General features: G+C 34.7%; 2 protein-coding genes and 1 long non-coding RNA gene across 3 annotated transcripts; 2 read left to right on the top strand and 1 right to left on the bottom strand.

The window, feature by feature from the left end:
* Positions 1-2,713: 2,713 nt before the first annotated feature.
* On the top strand, positions 2,714-4,962 carry ATHB13 (Homeobox-leucine zipper protein family). Its single transcript, XM_086635266.1, has 3 exons — positions 2,714-3,173; positions 3,355-3,731; positions 4,270-4,962. Exons 1-3 carry the CDS (start codon positions 3,053-3,055, stop codon positions 4,633-4,635), a joined length of 864 nt encoding a protein of 287 aa, XP_086491392.1. The 5' UTR covers positions 2,714-3,052; the 3' UTR covers positions 4,636-4,962.
* Positions 4,963-5,783: 821 nt separating this feature from the next.
* Positions 5,784-8,518, bottom strand: LOC147563137 (uncharacterized). Its single transcript, XR_015223517.1, has 4 exons — positions 8,407-8,518; positions 7,353-7,414; positions 6,780-6,943; positions 5,784-6,014 (listed from the first exon to the last, which is right to left on the bottom strand). It is a non-coding gene; the product is annotated as an uncharacterized LOC147563137 (long non-coding RNA).
* Positions 8,519-12,614: 4,096 nt separating this feature from the next.
* On the top strand, positions 12,615-16,363 carry LOC147563136 (putative serine/threonine-protein kinase PBL3). The gene is made up of 6 exons (XM_086635237.1): positions 12,615-12,958; positions 13,699-14,036; positions 14,126-14,261; positions 15,077-15,213; positions 15,304-15,427; positions 15,677-16,363. Exons 1-6 carry the CDS (start codon positions 12,895-12,897, stop codon positions 16,195-16,197), a joined length of 1,320 nt encoding a protein of 439 aa, XP_086491363.1. The 5' UTR covers positions 12,615-12,894; the 3' UTR covers positions 16,198-16,363.
* Positions 16,364-16,695: the final 332 nt, after the last annotated feature.

The raw sequence follows: 16,695 nt of genomic DNA, 5'->3' as shown, positions 1-16,695 counted from the left end.
GATTATAAGATGCACTCGTAAAATGATGAGACAAGATGTACTTTATTATTTAAGTCAACCTCGTTTGACTGAAGTCAAAAAATATTTGAAGTTTGAGAAATTTTGAAGTTAACAAAGGAAAAATACATGGGTCAGTGTCATTTTAATAGAAAAAACAAATGTAGCAATTAGAACATGGGTGTCCCAAATTGAATCTACAATATAGTGTGCCAATTTTAGAAAGAGAAAACTTAGGAGATAGACGTGAAGAAACAAAGAAGGCATGTGAAGATCAATAAGAAATAAAGCATGTGAACTAGGAGAAGAAAACTCAACTCTCATTTTTTTTCTTTTAAATCTTTAAGAAACCTCCCTAGAAAATAAATAAAATAATAATAACACTAATAATAATAAAATTATTTGATTAAAATCCCAAGCACCGAATAACAACATGATTCCACTACCACCACCACATGACCCTCCAATTGGAACTAGAGAGAGAAAGTATAGAGAGAGAGGGTTCTGTTTTCGTTTTAAATTTTGTTTTTGTTCTTATTTTGGTTGGGGTTAAGTGGGTTACTCCAAAATCCCATGTGAAGATGATCTTCAATGTCCTTGATTATATATTTTAAACTATTTTTCATATGTGGATCCCACTTCTTTCTCTCACCCCTTGACCCCACTGCCCTCCAATATCACATTGTGGGTCCCAACTGAAATTTAAAATTGAAACTTGGGAAAAAGAAGTAGCCAATGATTTCTAATAACCATCACCCCTAGAAATGTGGATTTCCTCTGGTAGAAGTCTAGAACCAACTTTCCCTTCCCCGTATGCAGATGTACATATATTTTTCATGTATGGGTGTTAATATGCTGTGGTTCAACCAAGGTGTTTCTCTTATACCTTACTCCTAACTTTGATTCAGAGTGATTTTTCTAACTAAAGAAAGGGTCGAACCAAAACTATTGTGCGTAAGCACGTAATATTCACCAATAGAAATAGAAGTAGTTAATGTGCACATAGGATAATTTAGAGGAGATTCAAATCTTTTTAATAACTCCAAAGGACTTGGGTGAAGAATTTTTTTTTTTTTTTTTGATGAAATAACTTGGGTGAAGATTTTTTTTTTTTGATGATGAAATAACTTGGGTGAAGAATTAGTCATACATGAGTTGTCTTAAAGATAATCACATTGTATAAACTCCTGTCTTTTGGAATTCCATCTTAGATTGGAGGCTATGATTGTAATTTTAGTTTTACCCGAACTTCAAAAACTGAAAAGCTCTGAGTTCATGCACAGGGAGATGGATGAAAACCTAAACTTATCAACATCAAAGTCCTGCACCCATGAGAGGGAGGGGACTAGAGATGTTGATCAAGAGAGAGATAGAGAGAGAGAGGGGGGACAAAGACAAGAAAAAAAGAAAGAAGAGGCAGCAGAAGGTACCAGTACCAGAAGTAGAGAGCAGAAGAGGGGCAGGGTTTTAGGGGTTTAAGGCCAAAAGTTGATCATCTTTGTTTGAGGTGGTGGTTCATGAAATGGGTTCCAAAAAGGATATATCAACAGAGAGAGTAAGTGGATGAGAAAAAGGGTCCTCTGTTTGCATGATACTTGTAGGTGGGTTAGGTAGCAACTTCCTGCACATTTTCCACTTGGACCCATCTTCCCACTCCCTATATTCCTGCATTTTCCCGCCCCCATCCCCTCTCTTCTCTCTCTCTCTTCTATCTCTCTAGACTCCACACAACCCATTTCTCTTTCTTTTTTCCTTTCCTCTTGCTCATTGTGAACATATCCTCAATCTTCAAAAAACAACTAAACACACAAATATGGTGAAGTCATTTATTTCATATAAACAAACCATAACCCTCTTCTCATACTTCATTAGAGTTACATATATATCTATATTCGGTCAAATATTTAATGTAATCATTATTTTATTCCGTTGATCAGTTTGCAAAATTTTAAACGCGTCATGAAAAAGTACATAGGCGGATATAACTGTGTGGGACAAGATTAAATATATATTGAATGTCAGTCAACGAAAATTTTCAATTACAACTCGTTATTTTTTTAATAAAACCACAGGGATTGATGAAAGTTCAAACTTTGATCTCCTAAATAGAAAGTCACATATGTTACGCCTCAACCAAAGTGAGTTTCACATACTACACTTGTTCATAACGGCTTCCAGTATTGTGAAGGGCCGAGACAACAATGGGTAGACTATAATACTAGGATTCCTTCGTTTGTTTACGTATACTTGATTAAATTTTGATCAACCCAAGAGAACCCTCAAATAATTCTAGATACAAAGGTATAACCCAAGAAGAAAAGAATCTCAAGAAACCTCCCCAATTAAGCATTCCTCAATTAACAATACAATCTAACTTCTACAAGAGTTGTGCATGGTAATTTATATTTTTTCACCATGACCATGCAATTTTCTTTTTACAGTTTTGAGTTTCTCAAAAAGTATATGTTATAATTAAATTACAGTTTTTTTCCTTCCCAAGAGAGAAACTGTGGTTTATAAAGAAAAAGCCAAGAAATGATCAATCAAATAATGACCTTATTTTGTGTAGTTTCTTTTACTAGTTGCTGGATTTTGAAGGGTCAGTGGAACAAAAATTGTGACGTATCACTATCTGTCATGCCCAACATGGGGGACAGATATATTAGATCAAGACATCAAAATAAAAACCCCACTTTCCATTGTTATATATATTTTTAATTACAATATAAAATAAACAAATTCATCTCTTTCTTATGACCTTACAAATTTAATTTAATTTATTTTATTTTAATATATATATATATATATATATATACAAGCTATTCATCACATATCTTTCTGATTTTCACACTTATTTTCTTAATTTATTTTATTTATTTCTCTGAATATCAAAAAGTTACTTACTCTCATACTCTCTCTCTCTCTCTCTCTCTCTTTCTCTCTTAAATTTCTCAATCTTCTTGAAGTTGTGGTTTCTTTTACCATGACAATCAAATTATGATCAATGTCTTTGAGATGGGTGGCATAAGCTTCAATTCTTGATAATTGCAGTGAAATGGATTTTTTCCCTGCAAATTTTATGTTGCAAACATCTAATGATCAAGAAGACCATCACTCTCTCAATACTTCTCAGATCAATCCAATCCTTACCTCATGCACACCTCAAGATTTTCATGGTACTCTCTCTCTCTCTCTTTTGCTCTCTCTCCCATATATACATATAGATATAGACGGACATATATTTTCAACGACGAGACTAGAGTTTGAATCTTACTGTTTCAGAAAAAAAAAAAAAAAGAGACAGACAGACAAACATGTATATCTAATGGGTTTTCGTTAATTTTGGTGTTCATGCAGGTGTAGCATCTCTACTAGGGAAGAGATCTATGTCATTTTCAGGTATAGAAATGAGGGAAGAAATGAATGGAGATGATGACTTATCAGATGATGGGTCACAAGCAGGAGAGAGAAAAAGAAGATTAAACATGGAACAAGTGAAAACACTTGAGAAGAATTTTGAATTGGGTAATAAACTTGAACCTGAAAGGAAAATGCAGTTAGCTAGGGCATTAAATCTTCAACCAAGACAGGTAGCTATTTGGTTTCAAAACAGAAGAGCTAGGTGGAAGACAAAGCAATTAGAGAAAGATTATGATATTCTTAAAAAACAATTTGATGCCATTAAAGCTGATAATGATGTTCTTCAAGCTCAGAACAAGAAACTCCATGCAGAGGTAATAATCAAATACCTAAATTCTCCATTTTTGAAGTCTTAATATATATTTGTTATGTATCTTCATCTAGATCTAATTCAGATCATTAACTTAGGTTTCAGCTGGAAATTCATGGAAACTATGATACGGGTATAATTAGTTCCTTAAATTCTCTAATTCAAAACAACTAGAAATTCAAAATGCTCACTTTGGAACAAGAATTTCAAAATTCTAAGATATGGGTCTTGATAATTTCAAAATCCTAAGATATGGGTCATGGGAATTTCAAATTCTCATGTTCTTGATTTTGTTATGTGATTATAGGGTGAGAATTAGATCTAGGAAACATGATAAAAGACTTCATAATTATTTGAATATTTTCTTTCATTTTGTCTTAGTACTTTTATGGTGATTGGGTATGGCTCTTTTGTTCCATTTTTAATGCTTGTGCAATAAATATGTATGTTATGAAAACCCTAGATTTCATTTTATTAATCATTGAAATGTGATGTGGGTCTATTTAGATACTCTTAATTTAAATTGATTGGATGGATAACAGATATTGGCTCTGAATACAAGAGAAGTACCAACTGAATCAATCAACCTCAATAAAGAAACTGAGGGTTCTTGCAGTAATAGAAGTGATAATAGCTCTGATCTAAATTTAGATATCTCAAGAACACAAATGGGTAGTCCAATTACTAGTAGACCTTTCTTCCCAACATCTATTATGAGGCCTAATAATACTAGTATGGTTCAACTCCTCCAAAATTCATCATCATCAAGATCATTAGATCTTCACTCTTCGAGGATCGTCGATCAATCATCGACCGTCCAAGATGAAGCGGGCTTCGTCAATATGTTTTGCAGCATGGACGATCAATCGAGCTTTTGGCAGTGGCCCGAACATCAACAATTTCACTGAGAATTCCGACACCCGTAGCTCCGATCAGTCAGTCAAATGCAACTCGGTGATTAGTGGGAGTAGCCGAAGTCAAGGGTCTCGAACCCAAATTCAAGCAATTCAACTAGCATGGTGAACTAATGTCATGGTGATCCATTTTCAACTTGGTATATAAATTTTAGAAAAGTATCTTTTTATTTTTTCCTTGTTTTTTGAAGTTTGAATTAAGCTTTTGATGAACATTTAGTTTGGAGGAATAAGAGAAATGTGTGTCTTTGGATTATAAGAGTATTTGATAAGTAAGGAGAGAGTGTTTCAACTTTAGAGAAATGGTTATCTTTTATACCATTTTTATGTGTGTTTTTTAACTTTTTGGATTCATTCTGTTTTTTAATGTGTTTTTTTCTCAAATAATCTAATAGGTAAAAAGTGACAACAAAATCTACTGAAAGTATACAAGTTAATAATTACAAAGAAAAGTGAGTGAGTGAGTGAGAGAGAGAGAGAATCAATCACACAATTCAAGAAGGAAAAAAAGATGAGAAAATGAGGGAAGAAAACAAAAGGAGTTGGAAAATGGTCATTCTTTTGATGAGGACATCTAAGTAGTCCCTTCCTTCACAAGGAAAGGGCATGAGATGAAGCATGAAACTAGCTACAATGTCCTCTATCTCTCTCTATATTGGCCACACAAAGCCAACTATAGTACATGTCACTCAATTGTTTGCTAGGGCACGTCGGCAAGACTTCGATGGTGATGGGTCATATTTTACGTGCATCTTATCAGATAACTTTGAATTAATATCATACATCAATTCACATGCATCTGTATCTACATTACAATCCGTAACAATACTTACAAATTCGAATAACTTTTAACAAACTGGAGTCATTCGACAACTTTTAATACACCTTGAAATCAGATTGAAAAAATTGTATAAATATAAGGTTTTAAATGAATAAACCAAAAAATGGGATTACATAAAATAATAGGGGAAACCAATGGATAGTGGCCACATGGTGTCATGTTCTTGTTATTTGATAGATGACCTGTGCCAACCTTAGTCTCGATCTAGCAATTTTGCTATCTAACCAATCAATATTTACTCAAACAAAACCCTAGGTATTTTTGTTAGGCATGCCAAATTAACCAAACCAAAACACAAGTATCAAGAATATCAATCTTAAAGAGAATATCATTAATTTCTCTAATCATTATCCTCACCCATATTCTTTGTTAAATTAGATTAAAAGTACATTTACAAGGACCATTTTGGAGCTCAAAACTTACTGTCTGCTTTGAGGGAATGATGTCATGGACATAGCACAGGTTGATGGCAGAAATGCTCAATATTTAACCCTACCTGTTTACCGATTGGTTTGATATGTGACCGACGATCCTGAAATTGGGGCAAATAATGAGATGTTAGTATTAATTTTTCGATAAACAACTATTATGTGTATTAAACATAATATTGAAGGATATTCCATGTGCACTAAAATGTGCAAGAGCCCTATCTTGTTGGAGAAATCAAATTGATTAGTAATTTATGATTGTACTATGGTTAGGTGGGATGACAACCTTTTCTCCCCCTTCAACCAGAGAGAGAGAGAGAGAGAATGAGACAGAAAGATCTGGACTTCTCTGCACAAGCTTGGAGATTAATCAATTACTAATTATCTCCTCCAATAATTTCATGGTTGATAAGAAATCTCATTACTTAGATTCCAAATATAAGTGGAACCACTTACATGTCGTAAATCGAAATGAGAAAAATGCAAGTATTAAGAACAAAGATCTCATTTCTTAAAGCAGTTATTTCAATGCAGCTAATTCTACTGTTACTGATTTATTTAAGTACTTGAATTAAAAGTCTGCAAGATTATATCAAGTATGGTAAGCCTCCGGCTTAGACATCGTATTAATAGCAATGAACTAGCCGATTTCCCATGATACGTCGACTAACTGTCAATTGGGTTGATGTATTAGCACAAAAAGTTTGTGAACGTGATCTAAATGGTAAGTAAATCAACTTCACAATATCTCAGGGCTTGAATCATGTCGACGAGAGCCCAACAAAACCATTTTGTAATTTGGGTTCTAAGTAGGTTTCGCAGAGACGTCTTATTAGATGAATGAGTTGTACATAGAGTATGGGCTTTACCTTCTTTTCTAGTTGTTGCAGTTTATTCTGCTTGAGGTAGCTTCAATAAGATAACCGGGAAAGACCATTGTTAAATTTGCCCAACTAAACATATACATTGTACCTTATATGGTACCCAGAGATTCATTCCTAACCTGGTCTCCTACGGACTCGTTTTTGAGTACCTGTAAAATGAGAGACTTCACTTGAAGTAGAATAGGAAATATAAAGATAAAGTAAGTTTAAGGGAAGACAGAAGTTTAGAAATTATAGTGAAGGAGGTAGTCATAGACGATATTTCTATGGAATATGTTGAAAAAAACAGTTCATTGGGATAGCACTGGGTGAAAAATTGTCTGCGACCTTTCCAATAAAGTACTCGAACAATAAATGGACCTAAAAATTGGATATTATTATGTTTAAGCATATCAATGTGCCTGTGCCAAAAGAAACTTATCGACATGAGGAAAGTTTAGTCTAGTGAGCCTCATAGTATTCTATTTGAAAGAAAAAATAACTTCAGAGCTAGAAATGTGTATGTCAATTTGATAGAACTGATAACCATGTCGAGATGGGATTAGAGATATAACATACCTCATGAACTACCATCACGCTCCGAAGTTATAGCATGAACATCTGAATGAAGTGATGATAAACTGCATTTGTTATATTTTCATTTGGATTAGCAAGCTAAATATAGAATCCTAAGTCACTGCCATAGAAATTTTAAATTACGTAGAAGCGTTCAAATAGTAACATAACGGAAAATCATTAAATCGATGAACACTTTTTGTGGATTATGGAGTAATTGATCAAACATTGGTGTTATTAAATTCATTATGACATATATTCACAATCCAGTAGAGGCGATAAATACCATGGCATCGAAGTAAAATATTAACTCTTGAACTGCCATAACTTCGATGTTTGAATACTAAGTAGCAAATGTGGAACATTGTGGATCCAGCAAATGCCAAGCTCAACGAACATAATCCATATCCAAAGAGGGGATATAAGGTCGAGCCGACTCGTGACCTATTCTATCTATCTATATATCACAAGAGAGACGAGAAAAAAAAAACACCTAAACAAATCCGGCTTGGTATGAACGAAGGCGTTACTTCTCCACACAAAGAAAGAACTTACTTATAAATGATCAAATCAAACAAACTACAAGCAACTAAGCAAGCTTCGGAAAAGAAATATATTCGATCATTCGAAGTGCTATTGGTCTGGGCCAAATAGCTTAGATAATCAAACAACTAAAATGAAGATATGAAATACAAATTAAATGGGTACCCCAATTCAGAATATGAAAAACCAAGATAAACTCATAGACACAAAATTACCCATTAGTTTATAACTCTTTATCTCTAAGCTGGAACAGAATCAAGAGAAAAGGAATAAACTTTCCATAGGACCACATTTCTTTTGCCTTTTTAAACTCTAGGGTTTTCTACAAAAGACTAGATCAATGTGACCCAATAAACTACTACCCTAGATATACCATATGTGAAGACAGTGTTAATAAACCCAAATTTCCATAAACCCTAAAAAATCACTACAATAATTGAAACCCAATGTGGGATTGAAGCTAAGGTATAAGTAATATTTGCGGACCAAAACCCAAAATGCAGAAGACCCATACCATGAAACCACTACTCTGCCGAGTCCAACGCCGTGATTTTCCATTTCTGGGCGAGAATCTAGGTTTCCGGCGATAATAGGTCGCAGAGTAAGAAATAGAATTTCAGGGGAGTAATGTATTAAAGAAGCGCGCGAAGCAATTAGTGTTATCCTCGTAAGTGAGAAAACAAACCGCAAATTAGATTCTGTTTGTGGAGGGTGGTAAATCTAATTTGATATATATTTGGGGGTGATGGCAACTTGGGTATTAATGTTAAGGGGGTAAACCCAAAGTTCCATATTTCTTTAAATAAAGATCAACAAGAATCACAAGATTCACCTTCACTTCATTTAGTGCACGATTTAAGATTAGAAGTCAATTTGCACTTCATTTAGTGTCCTAATATTTCAGCACATAAGGGTGTATATATACAACATCAATACCGAATTTTTTCGTCAACAGTTGGTAGCCTAAGTGGTTCTAAGGTGTTGACATAAACTCCAGAAACTCCTGGAGGTCCCGGGTTCGAATCTCAGAGAAGGAGGAATCTTTGGTTATTTGAATGGAGATTAATTATTAGGGAATAAATAATGTTGTGTAGTTGGGCTTTAGGCCTTTATTTAGTTGGGCGATAGGCTAAGTCATGTTAGAGCTTGAGTGGTGTAATCGGTTTCCAAAAAAAAATACCGAATTTTTTCTAGTTTTTTTTTCCGATGAGATCATTTTTTCTAGTTAATAAGCTACAAAAACATTTAAACTTCTAAGGAATCAAAGTTTCCACCCATTTGCTATACTACTATCTCTAATCCTTTTTATCATGTTTTATTCTTTTATGGTTCTTTGTTCTTCGTATTTATTCCTCTACCTTTATTTTACTACAACTTTTTTGTCATCACTAGGGATATATATGGTCGCCAATCAAAAAACAAATATAGTAGTTGTGCATAGACAAGTTCAATCATGTTCTAAGATAAATTCAAATTTACTAACATTAAACAGATTGTCAATTTGTTACAAAACAATTTTATTTGTTAGTATTGATATGTTAGTAAATTCTTTTTTATATATGTGTTGATTCAAACCTGCTGTTAGGTAGATGATTACTACGTTTCAACAAAAAAAAAGGTAGATGATTACTACGAGAAAATATAAAAATGTATGAAGTGGGTGTTGATGCACAAGTTAGGTGAAAATTTAGTAAAAGGACCACTCTTCGATAAATCTAGGAGGTAGAATAAAATTTTATAAAATCTACTAACCTAGACAAATCAATAGATTTGGACTTGAAAGCCTAAAATTTTAATGGGTTGATTTTCTGGAGTCAATGGTTGTCCTGACAAAGACATTCCCCGTGAAAGAAGAAAATAATAAACATTTGATGATTAATTTAAGAAAAATAAGAACTATACAATTACGAGGAATTAAAAATGACAATCAAACGATCATCTTATCATGAGATGGTTTAAATCTTTTAAATGCCGATAATGAAATTTGTTTGATGTGTTCTCCCCAACTACTGTGGATAAAAGTACAAAGTAACCTGTTATATATATTTCTTTATTTAGTAATTTATTCTTAATTAAAAACTTAACTATAAAAGTATTAGTTAGTTAACCTGTCCTTTTTATTGTCATGCCAGTTTGTTAATTATTTGCTACTACTTCTCTACCTTTAAAGTAGAGAAATCCCATAAAGACAAATATGTCTTTCCCTCCTTTAAACAATTTCTAGTTGATTTAACTCCTAAATCAATTGGAAAAGTAAGCTGATTCTTGTTTTGCACGGCAAGTTAAAATCGATTTTAATTTTTTACATGTTTTTTTGTTGAATTAGTTTTTTTTACTGTATAGTGTCTTGTTATAGATAATATAGATAATTATCAAAAACTAAAATATCGTACTAACGACTAGGTCTTCCAAATAAACATGAACACAAATATATACTAATATCATATTGCTTGCATTTGGAAATTGTTAACTGTTTAAATTTATAATTATTTTTAGAGTTAATTCCTATATGGCCCCCTACTTTGTGACCAGCTTCCTTTATGGCCCTTTTTTTTCGTAAATTCAAATATGGCCCCCTATTTTCAAGTAAATGTCCTAATTGTCCTTCCTATTTATAATTTTTCAAAATAAAATTAAATACATTCCACCTCATTTCCACCTCACCTCTATCTCCACCTCACATGTCTCTCCACCTCACCTCTCTCTCTCTCCACTTTTCTTTCTCTCCCTCTCCACTTTTCTTTCTCTCTCTCTCCACTTTTCTTTCTCTCTCTCTCCACTTTTCTTTCTCTCTCTCTCCACCTTTCTTTCTATGTCTCTTTCTTTCAACCTCTCCCTCTTTGTCTTCCCCGACAAGGTCGCCGACCGGAAAATTTTCCGGCCGGCGACCTTAAAAAACTTTAGGTCTGGTTCAACAGATTCCGGCGAAGGGTAACCCCTTCGCCGGAATCTTTTGAGAGAGAGAGAGATGAGAGTTTTTTTTTTTTTTTTTTTAAGGTCGCCGGCCGGAAAATTTTCCGGCCGGCTACATTGCCGGAGATGACAGAGAGAAGAGAGTTTTTTTTTTTAAGGTCGCCGGCCGAAAAATTTTCCGGCCGGCGAACTTAATCGGAGAAGACAAAGTGAGGTGGAGAGAGAGAGAGGGAGGTTAGGTGGAGAGAGGGGTGAGGTGGAGAGAGATAGAGATAGAGGTGAGGTGGAGAGAGAGAGATGAGGTGGAGAGAGAGAGAGAGGTGAGGTGGAAATAAATATGTTTTTAATATTTTAGTTAGAAATTAGGAAGGGTATTTACGCCATTTACATAAAAATAGGGGGCCATATTTGAATTTACGAAAAAAAGGGGCCATAAAGGAAGCTGGTTACAAAGTAGGGGGCCATATAGAAATTAACTCTTATTTTTATTAGTTGCTATCAGATTATTATTTAAGTACGGTGTAAACAGTAAACCTATACAAACATATATTGTATGTAAATATATATATAACCAATTATTTTCTTATTTCAATCATTATCAATCAATAATTTAATGCCACTTCACCATCAACTTTTAGTTTTATACAGGCCAGTAGAACTTGACCGGCGTCATCAAGGGTGATCTATACTTTCGCAAAAATTGAGAGGAGAGTCGCTGTCAAATTAGGCATAAAACATTAAAACTAAGGGTTAATTGCTTTTTGACTCCTAATTTGTGACCAACCAACTGATTTGGACTCCAATTGTGTCTGAGTATTTTGTTTAGCCACCAAATTTTGTTAAGCCTTCCGATTATACATTTAAGGCATTTTTGTAATTATATACTTTTTTCTTTTTGCCCAACTCACCTTCACTTCGTCATTTTCTTTCTTCCACTTCACCTCCTTCAACTTGCCACAATTTTTTCCAGTGACCTTCATTTTTTTACTCCTTTCACATCTCCATTATCATCTTCTCCACCTTCTTTTTCTCTATCTCCCTTCATTATTTCTCTATCTCCCTTCATTTTTTTCTCTCCATCTAATTATCTCTTCCAACGGAGGAGTTCCCTATCGCCAGAACTTCGTTTGGATACAAGGGAAACCCATATCCAATCCCTCTTCATCTGGAAATCCTAAATGAAGAGGGTTACTCTTCGTTTGCGATTTCATGTACAAAAAAGAACTCTAGATCTGGGAGTTTCTCTCCAGATTTAGACGTAGTTCCGGCGAAGAGGAACCCCTTCACTGGAACAGAGTGGGTTAGAGGGAGATGAAAAAGGGAGGGAGAGAGAGAAGATGAAAGAGAGAGAGAGAGAGAGAAGATGAAAGAGAGGGAGAGAAGATGGAAGAGCGAGAGAGAAAAAAAAGTGGAGAAGGTGATAATGAAGGTGGTCGAAGGAGTTAAAAGAAATGGTCGTCAAAAAAAATCGATGGGCGGGGACTTTTTTCCTCGACCTTCTTAAATCTTAGGCAGAAGAAGGTGAAGTGGAAGAAAAAGAAGGATGAAGTGGAGATGATATAGACAAAAAGAAAATATAAGTAAAACGTGTCGTGATGGTATAACAGGAAGACTCGACAAAATTTGGGAATCAAACAGGAAGACCAGATATAATTGGGGACCAAACAGGAAGCGTGGACACAATTGAGGGCAAAATCAGCCCGTCAGTATTGGGGTCAAAACGGAATTAACCCTAAAATTAGAGGAGTAATGTTAGAAAAAGTTCCACTGATATTTTTATATTCTATTATAGACCCTATCCAAATACCCATGAAGTGGCGGGATTATTTGGTAATTTTCATAATTATCTATATCTTTGAGCTCATCACTCACGTTTTCTGGCAGACACTATTCTCTTCTATAGAGAGAGTAAAGTCTCTCTCTCTCTCTCTCTCTCTCTCTCTCTCTCTCTCTCTATCCTCTCTTCTCTTTCTTCTAGTTTCTTTGAAAATCCTATCTTTTAAATCCTTTATTTGGTCTCATAAAGTTTCAAATTTACTCTCTTTATGGTCTGAAAAACATAAAAAGAAATCACCTTTAAGAAGCACTCATGGGTAATTGTTTGGCTACTTCAGCTCAAGTTGAAAATGCTCAAACTTCTATCAATACTATAGGTAAGATATTTCTTTTCAAGTTGTAGTTATGTTTATATGAATTTCTCTACAGATTACTTGGAAATTTGTTGTAATTTTGGTATAGAAATGGTAAGATTTCATCTGTTTTAATGGGTTTTTGTTTTCATTTTCAAACTTGAAAAGACCTGTTTGAGTACTTTAGGTTTGGTAATTTTGTGCTATAAAATTCCTGAAAGGAAGGATTTTTATGAGTTTTCTTCTTCAATTCTTCATGGGTTTTGTTTAGATTTTTGTATTGTTGAGTCTGGAGTGAGATTAGTGGTTTGCTTCCTATCTTCCTGTGAGAAATATGGACTCAATTTTAGGGTTTAGTTGGAGATATTATTAATGGTGGCAAGTCTCTCTTTAGGTACTTAATCATGTCTTTTATTTCTTTTCTCTATTGGCATTTGATGGAATTGTGGATTTTTTGACTTTTTCTTCTAATTTAGGGTTTATAGTTCTTGGTTTTGGATGCCCTTCAATTTGCTTATGGAAAAATGTAGTTCTAGTAATTCATTCTGTATACTTCATTGGTAGTGAGGTCCTTCACCGAAAAGTTCTGCTTTTGGTTCTCTGTTTTAGAAACTTCAAAAATTTGTTAATAAGTACTTATAGAATCTTTTGAGTTAATATCATTTGTAGAATTCAATATTTCTCGCATTTATAGTAAGTCGTTCGACTTTGTTTCTGAAGCTTATGTACTAAGATAAGCTTATGATTTTCGCTTGGAATATCAGGTAATTCAAAAGTTTCGGGTAAAAATAGTCAGTCTACGTCTCCTACTGGGTCGATGGTTCCCACGTTTAGCAAAAAAAGTGTTGATAGTCTTCCATCTCCAAGATCTGAAGGTGAGATATTATCATCCCCATATTTGAAGGCATTCTCATTCAATGAGCTAAGAAATGCTACTAGAAATTTTCGACCCGATAGCCTTCTTGGAGAAGGAGGATTTGGTTATGTATTTAAAGGATGGATTGATGAGCAAACCTTGGCTGCTACTAGACCTGGATCTGGATTGGTTGTTGCTGTCAAGAAGCTTAAACCCGAAGGTTACCAAGGCCACAAGGAGTGGTTGGTAGGTTTACACGACAAACTCATTTTCGGTTCTTTTGCTTTCTACTTTTTCTTTGTTTTGTCCAATTGATAATAGTTGTCTGTTTTCAGACAGAAGTTGATTATCTTGGGCAACTTCATCATCCAAATTTGGTTAAACTTGTTGGTTACTGCTTGGATGGGGAGAACCGGCTACTGGTTTATGAATTCATGCCAAAAGGTAGCTTGGAGAATCATCTATTCAGAAGTAAGTATACTGTTTACATGCTGTAAAAGTTCTTCACCTTGTTTTTGACGAATTTTGTGATCTGCCTTGAGATCCATCTAGGCTCTAATTGATCCAGGATTTCAATAAGAAACCCATACCGTAAATGAGTTCACAGTACCGAGTACTGACTTCTGATACTGTCTACTTAATGGTGTCTAATTGCCGTTGAATTCTATATTGCCAACTCATTTGCATTACCTTTTGAGAACTAAAACATTCTTCCAAAAGTTAGGTACTTTGGTGCCCTGAAAAAGGTAGCCGCAATGGTTAAACCTCCTAATTTGGTAGATTTCAAGGTTTCGTACTTTATCTTCTTTCTTTCTGATTTATGATGATCTAGGTTAGTAATACAAATATCGGGTTTTTGAGTTTCAGCTTTGATATACAGACAATCTTTAGTGAACCTAAAAGGCAAATCATGATGTCTAATTGGTTTAGGTATTCTTTTGTCTAGGCCTCTCCGGTATAATTATAGTCTTGGTTTAAACCTCATCTGGTTGAGAAATCAGCTGTACTTTTACCTAAAAGTTTAGAAATAGTTATCTCGTTCAGCCTTGGCCCTTATGCACCCAAAGCCTGATCATTTCGCGCATCAAGATTCAAGACTCAAATCCCAGATGCATATTTGTTCAGGGAATATCCGTTATTGCAAAAATACGAAAAAGCATTATCATGTTGCGTAGTCTCTTTCATACGTAATAAATGAACTTGATTAGGAAAATGTTTGCCTTTAAATGAACTAAACTGTAGATATTGTGAACTTCAAAATTCAAAATAGTGCCTTATTTTTGTAGGAGGAGCACAACCACTTTCTTGGGCTATAAGGATCAAGGTTGCCATCGGTGCTGCTAGAGGACTCTCGTTCTTGCACGATGCTGAATCACAAGTCATATATCGTGATTTTAAAGCTTCAAATATCCTTCTTGATGGGGTAATGCTAATACAAAAAGAAAAACATACCTTTTCATCTGAGTAATTATTTCTATCAAGTTCTGAAAATTTTCTACTTTTGCTGATGCAGGATTTCAATGCGAAACTTTCCGATTTTGGATTGGCAAAAGCAGGCCCGACTGGTGACCGAACTCATGTTTCTACCCAAGTCATGGGAACCCAAGGCTATGCAGCTCCTGAATATGTTGCCACAGGTTAGGTTCCCGTCTTAAACTTGTGAAAAATTTGTTAGGAGGGAGTCACATTACTTCGAATTTTACACGGAGTCTTAAAGCATTGATGGCATAGTCTATATTGATGTCACATCAGCTCCTGAGTCCTACATTAAGTAAGACTATAGGAGAAGAAGCATTTCTCTTTTTGTTTTGTTATTATAGTCTACCCTCCTTAGAGGTTGCTCATCGGCTCATCGCTGTGGGAATTGTTCAAATAACACTGTGCAGGTCGACTTTCTTCAAAGAGCGATGTTTACAGTTTCGGAGTTGTTATGCTAGAATTATTGTCGGGTCGTCGTGCACTTGATAAGACAAGAGTGGGTATAGAGCAAAATCTAGTGGAATGGGCAAAACCATATTTGGGTGACAAGAGAAAGTTGTTCCGAATAATGGATACCAAGTTGGAGGGCCAATACCCACAGAAAGGAGCTTTAATGGCTGCAAACCTCACATTACGGTGTCTTAACCCGGAAGGTAAAGCCCGTCCAAGAATGTCTGAGGTTCTAGCAACTCTAGAACAAGTTCAAGCTCCTCCAAAAGAGACCAAATACATGAAATCAGAACAGCAAATACTCTCCAGTCCTCATCGAAAATCACCAATGAGAAGTCAACCTTCGCCGATGAGAAGTCAACCTTCACCGATGAGAAGTCAACCTTCACCGATGAGAAACCGTCCTTCTCCATTACATGTCGCTTCAAGAGCATCCCCGTTGGCTTCTCATGGGTCTCCGTCTGTACGAGTACGTTAAGAAGAGTTTGGATTCCATACTTCGGCTATAACTAATTCATGTAATTATATCTTTTGTAATATGTTTTTGGGAAATATTTTGTTTGAGCATGTGTTGTGACATTAGATATCTTGATGAACAAAACCGTGGCTGTGATACATATACATTATCTCTTCTTCTCTCCTTACATCTTTTTTCGTCGTTGTGGTCATGTATTCTATTTCTTTTGATGTTCTCTATTTCTAATCTTTGGCTATTTCTATATTGCCTCAAGAGAGCACTTTTTCCACATTCTTGGTATCATATGTCGATTATTTCTGTATTTGGTTGATTAAGCATACAGATTGTTAAAACCAATAGATAAAAGCATGAATTTCTAGTGTTATTTTTCAGTAGGACTTTAAGGAAATTTTCCGTTTCATAATGGAAATATTAAGTAGAGTCCGAATTTCGAAAAGTAGTTTATTTTTTCTACGAATCTAACGTACTCCGTATTTGATTTGAATTAATTATCTAACT

Source organism: Eschscholzia californica, unplaced genomic scaffold (genome assembly GCF_041429995.1).
Source record: "Eschscholzia californica isolate CP2 unplaced genomic scaffold, dmEscCali1.0.p SCAF_1, whole genome shotgun sequence".
NCBI lineage: Eukaryota > Viridiplantae > Streptophyta > Magnoliopsida > Ranunculales > Papaveraceae > Eschscholzia > Eschscholzia californica.
The sequence above is the reverse complement of the archived record's forward strand: the minus strand, read 5'-3'. Positions and strand labels throughout refer to the sequence as shown.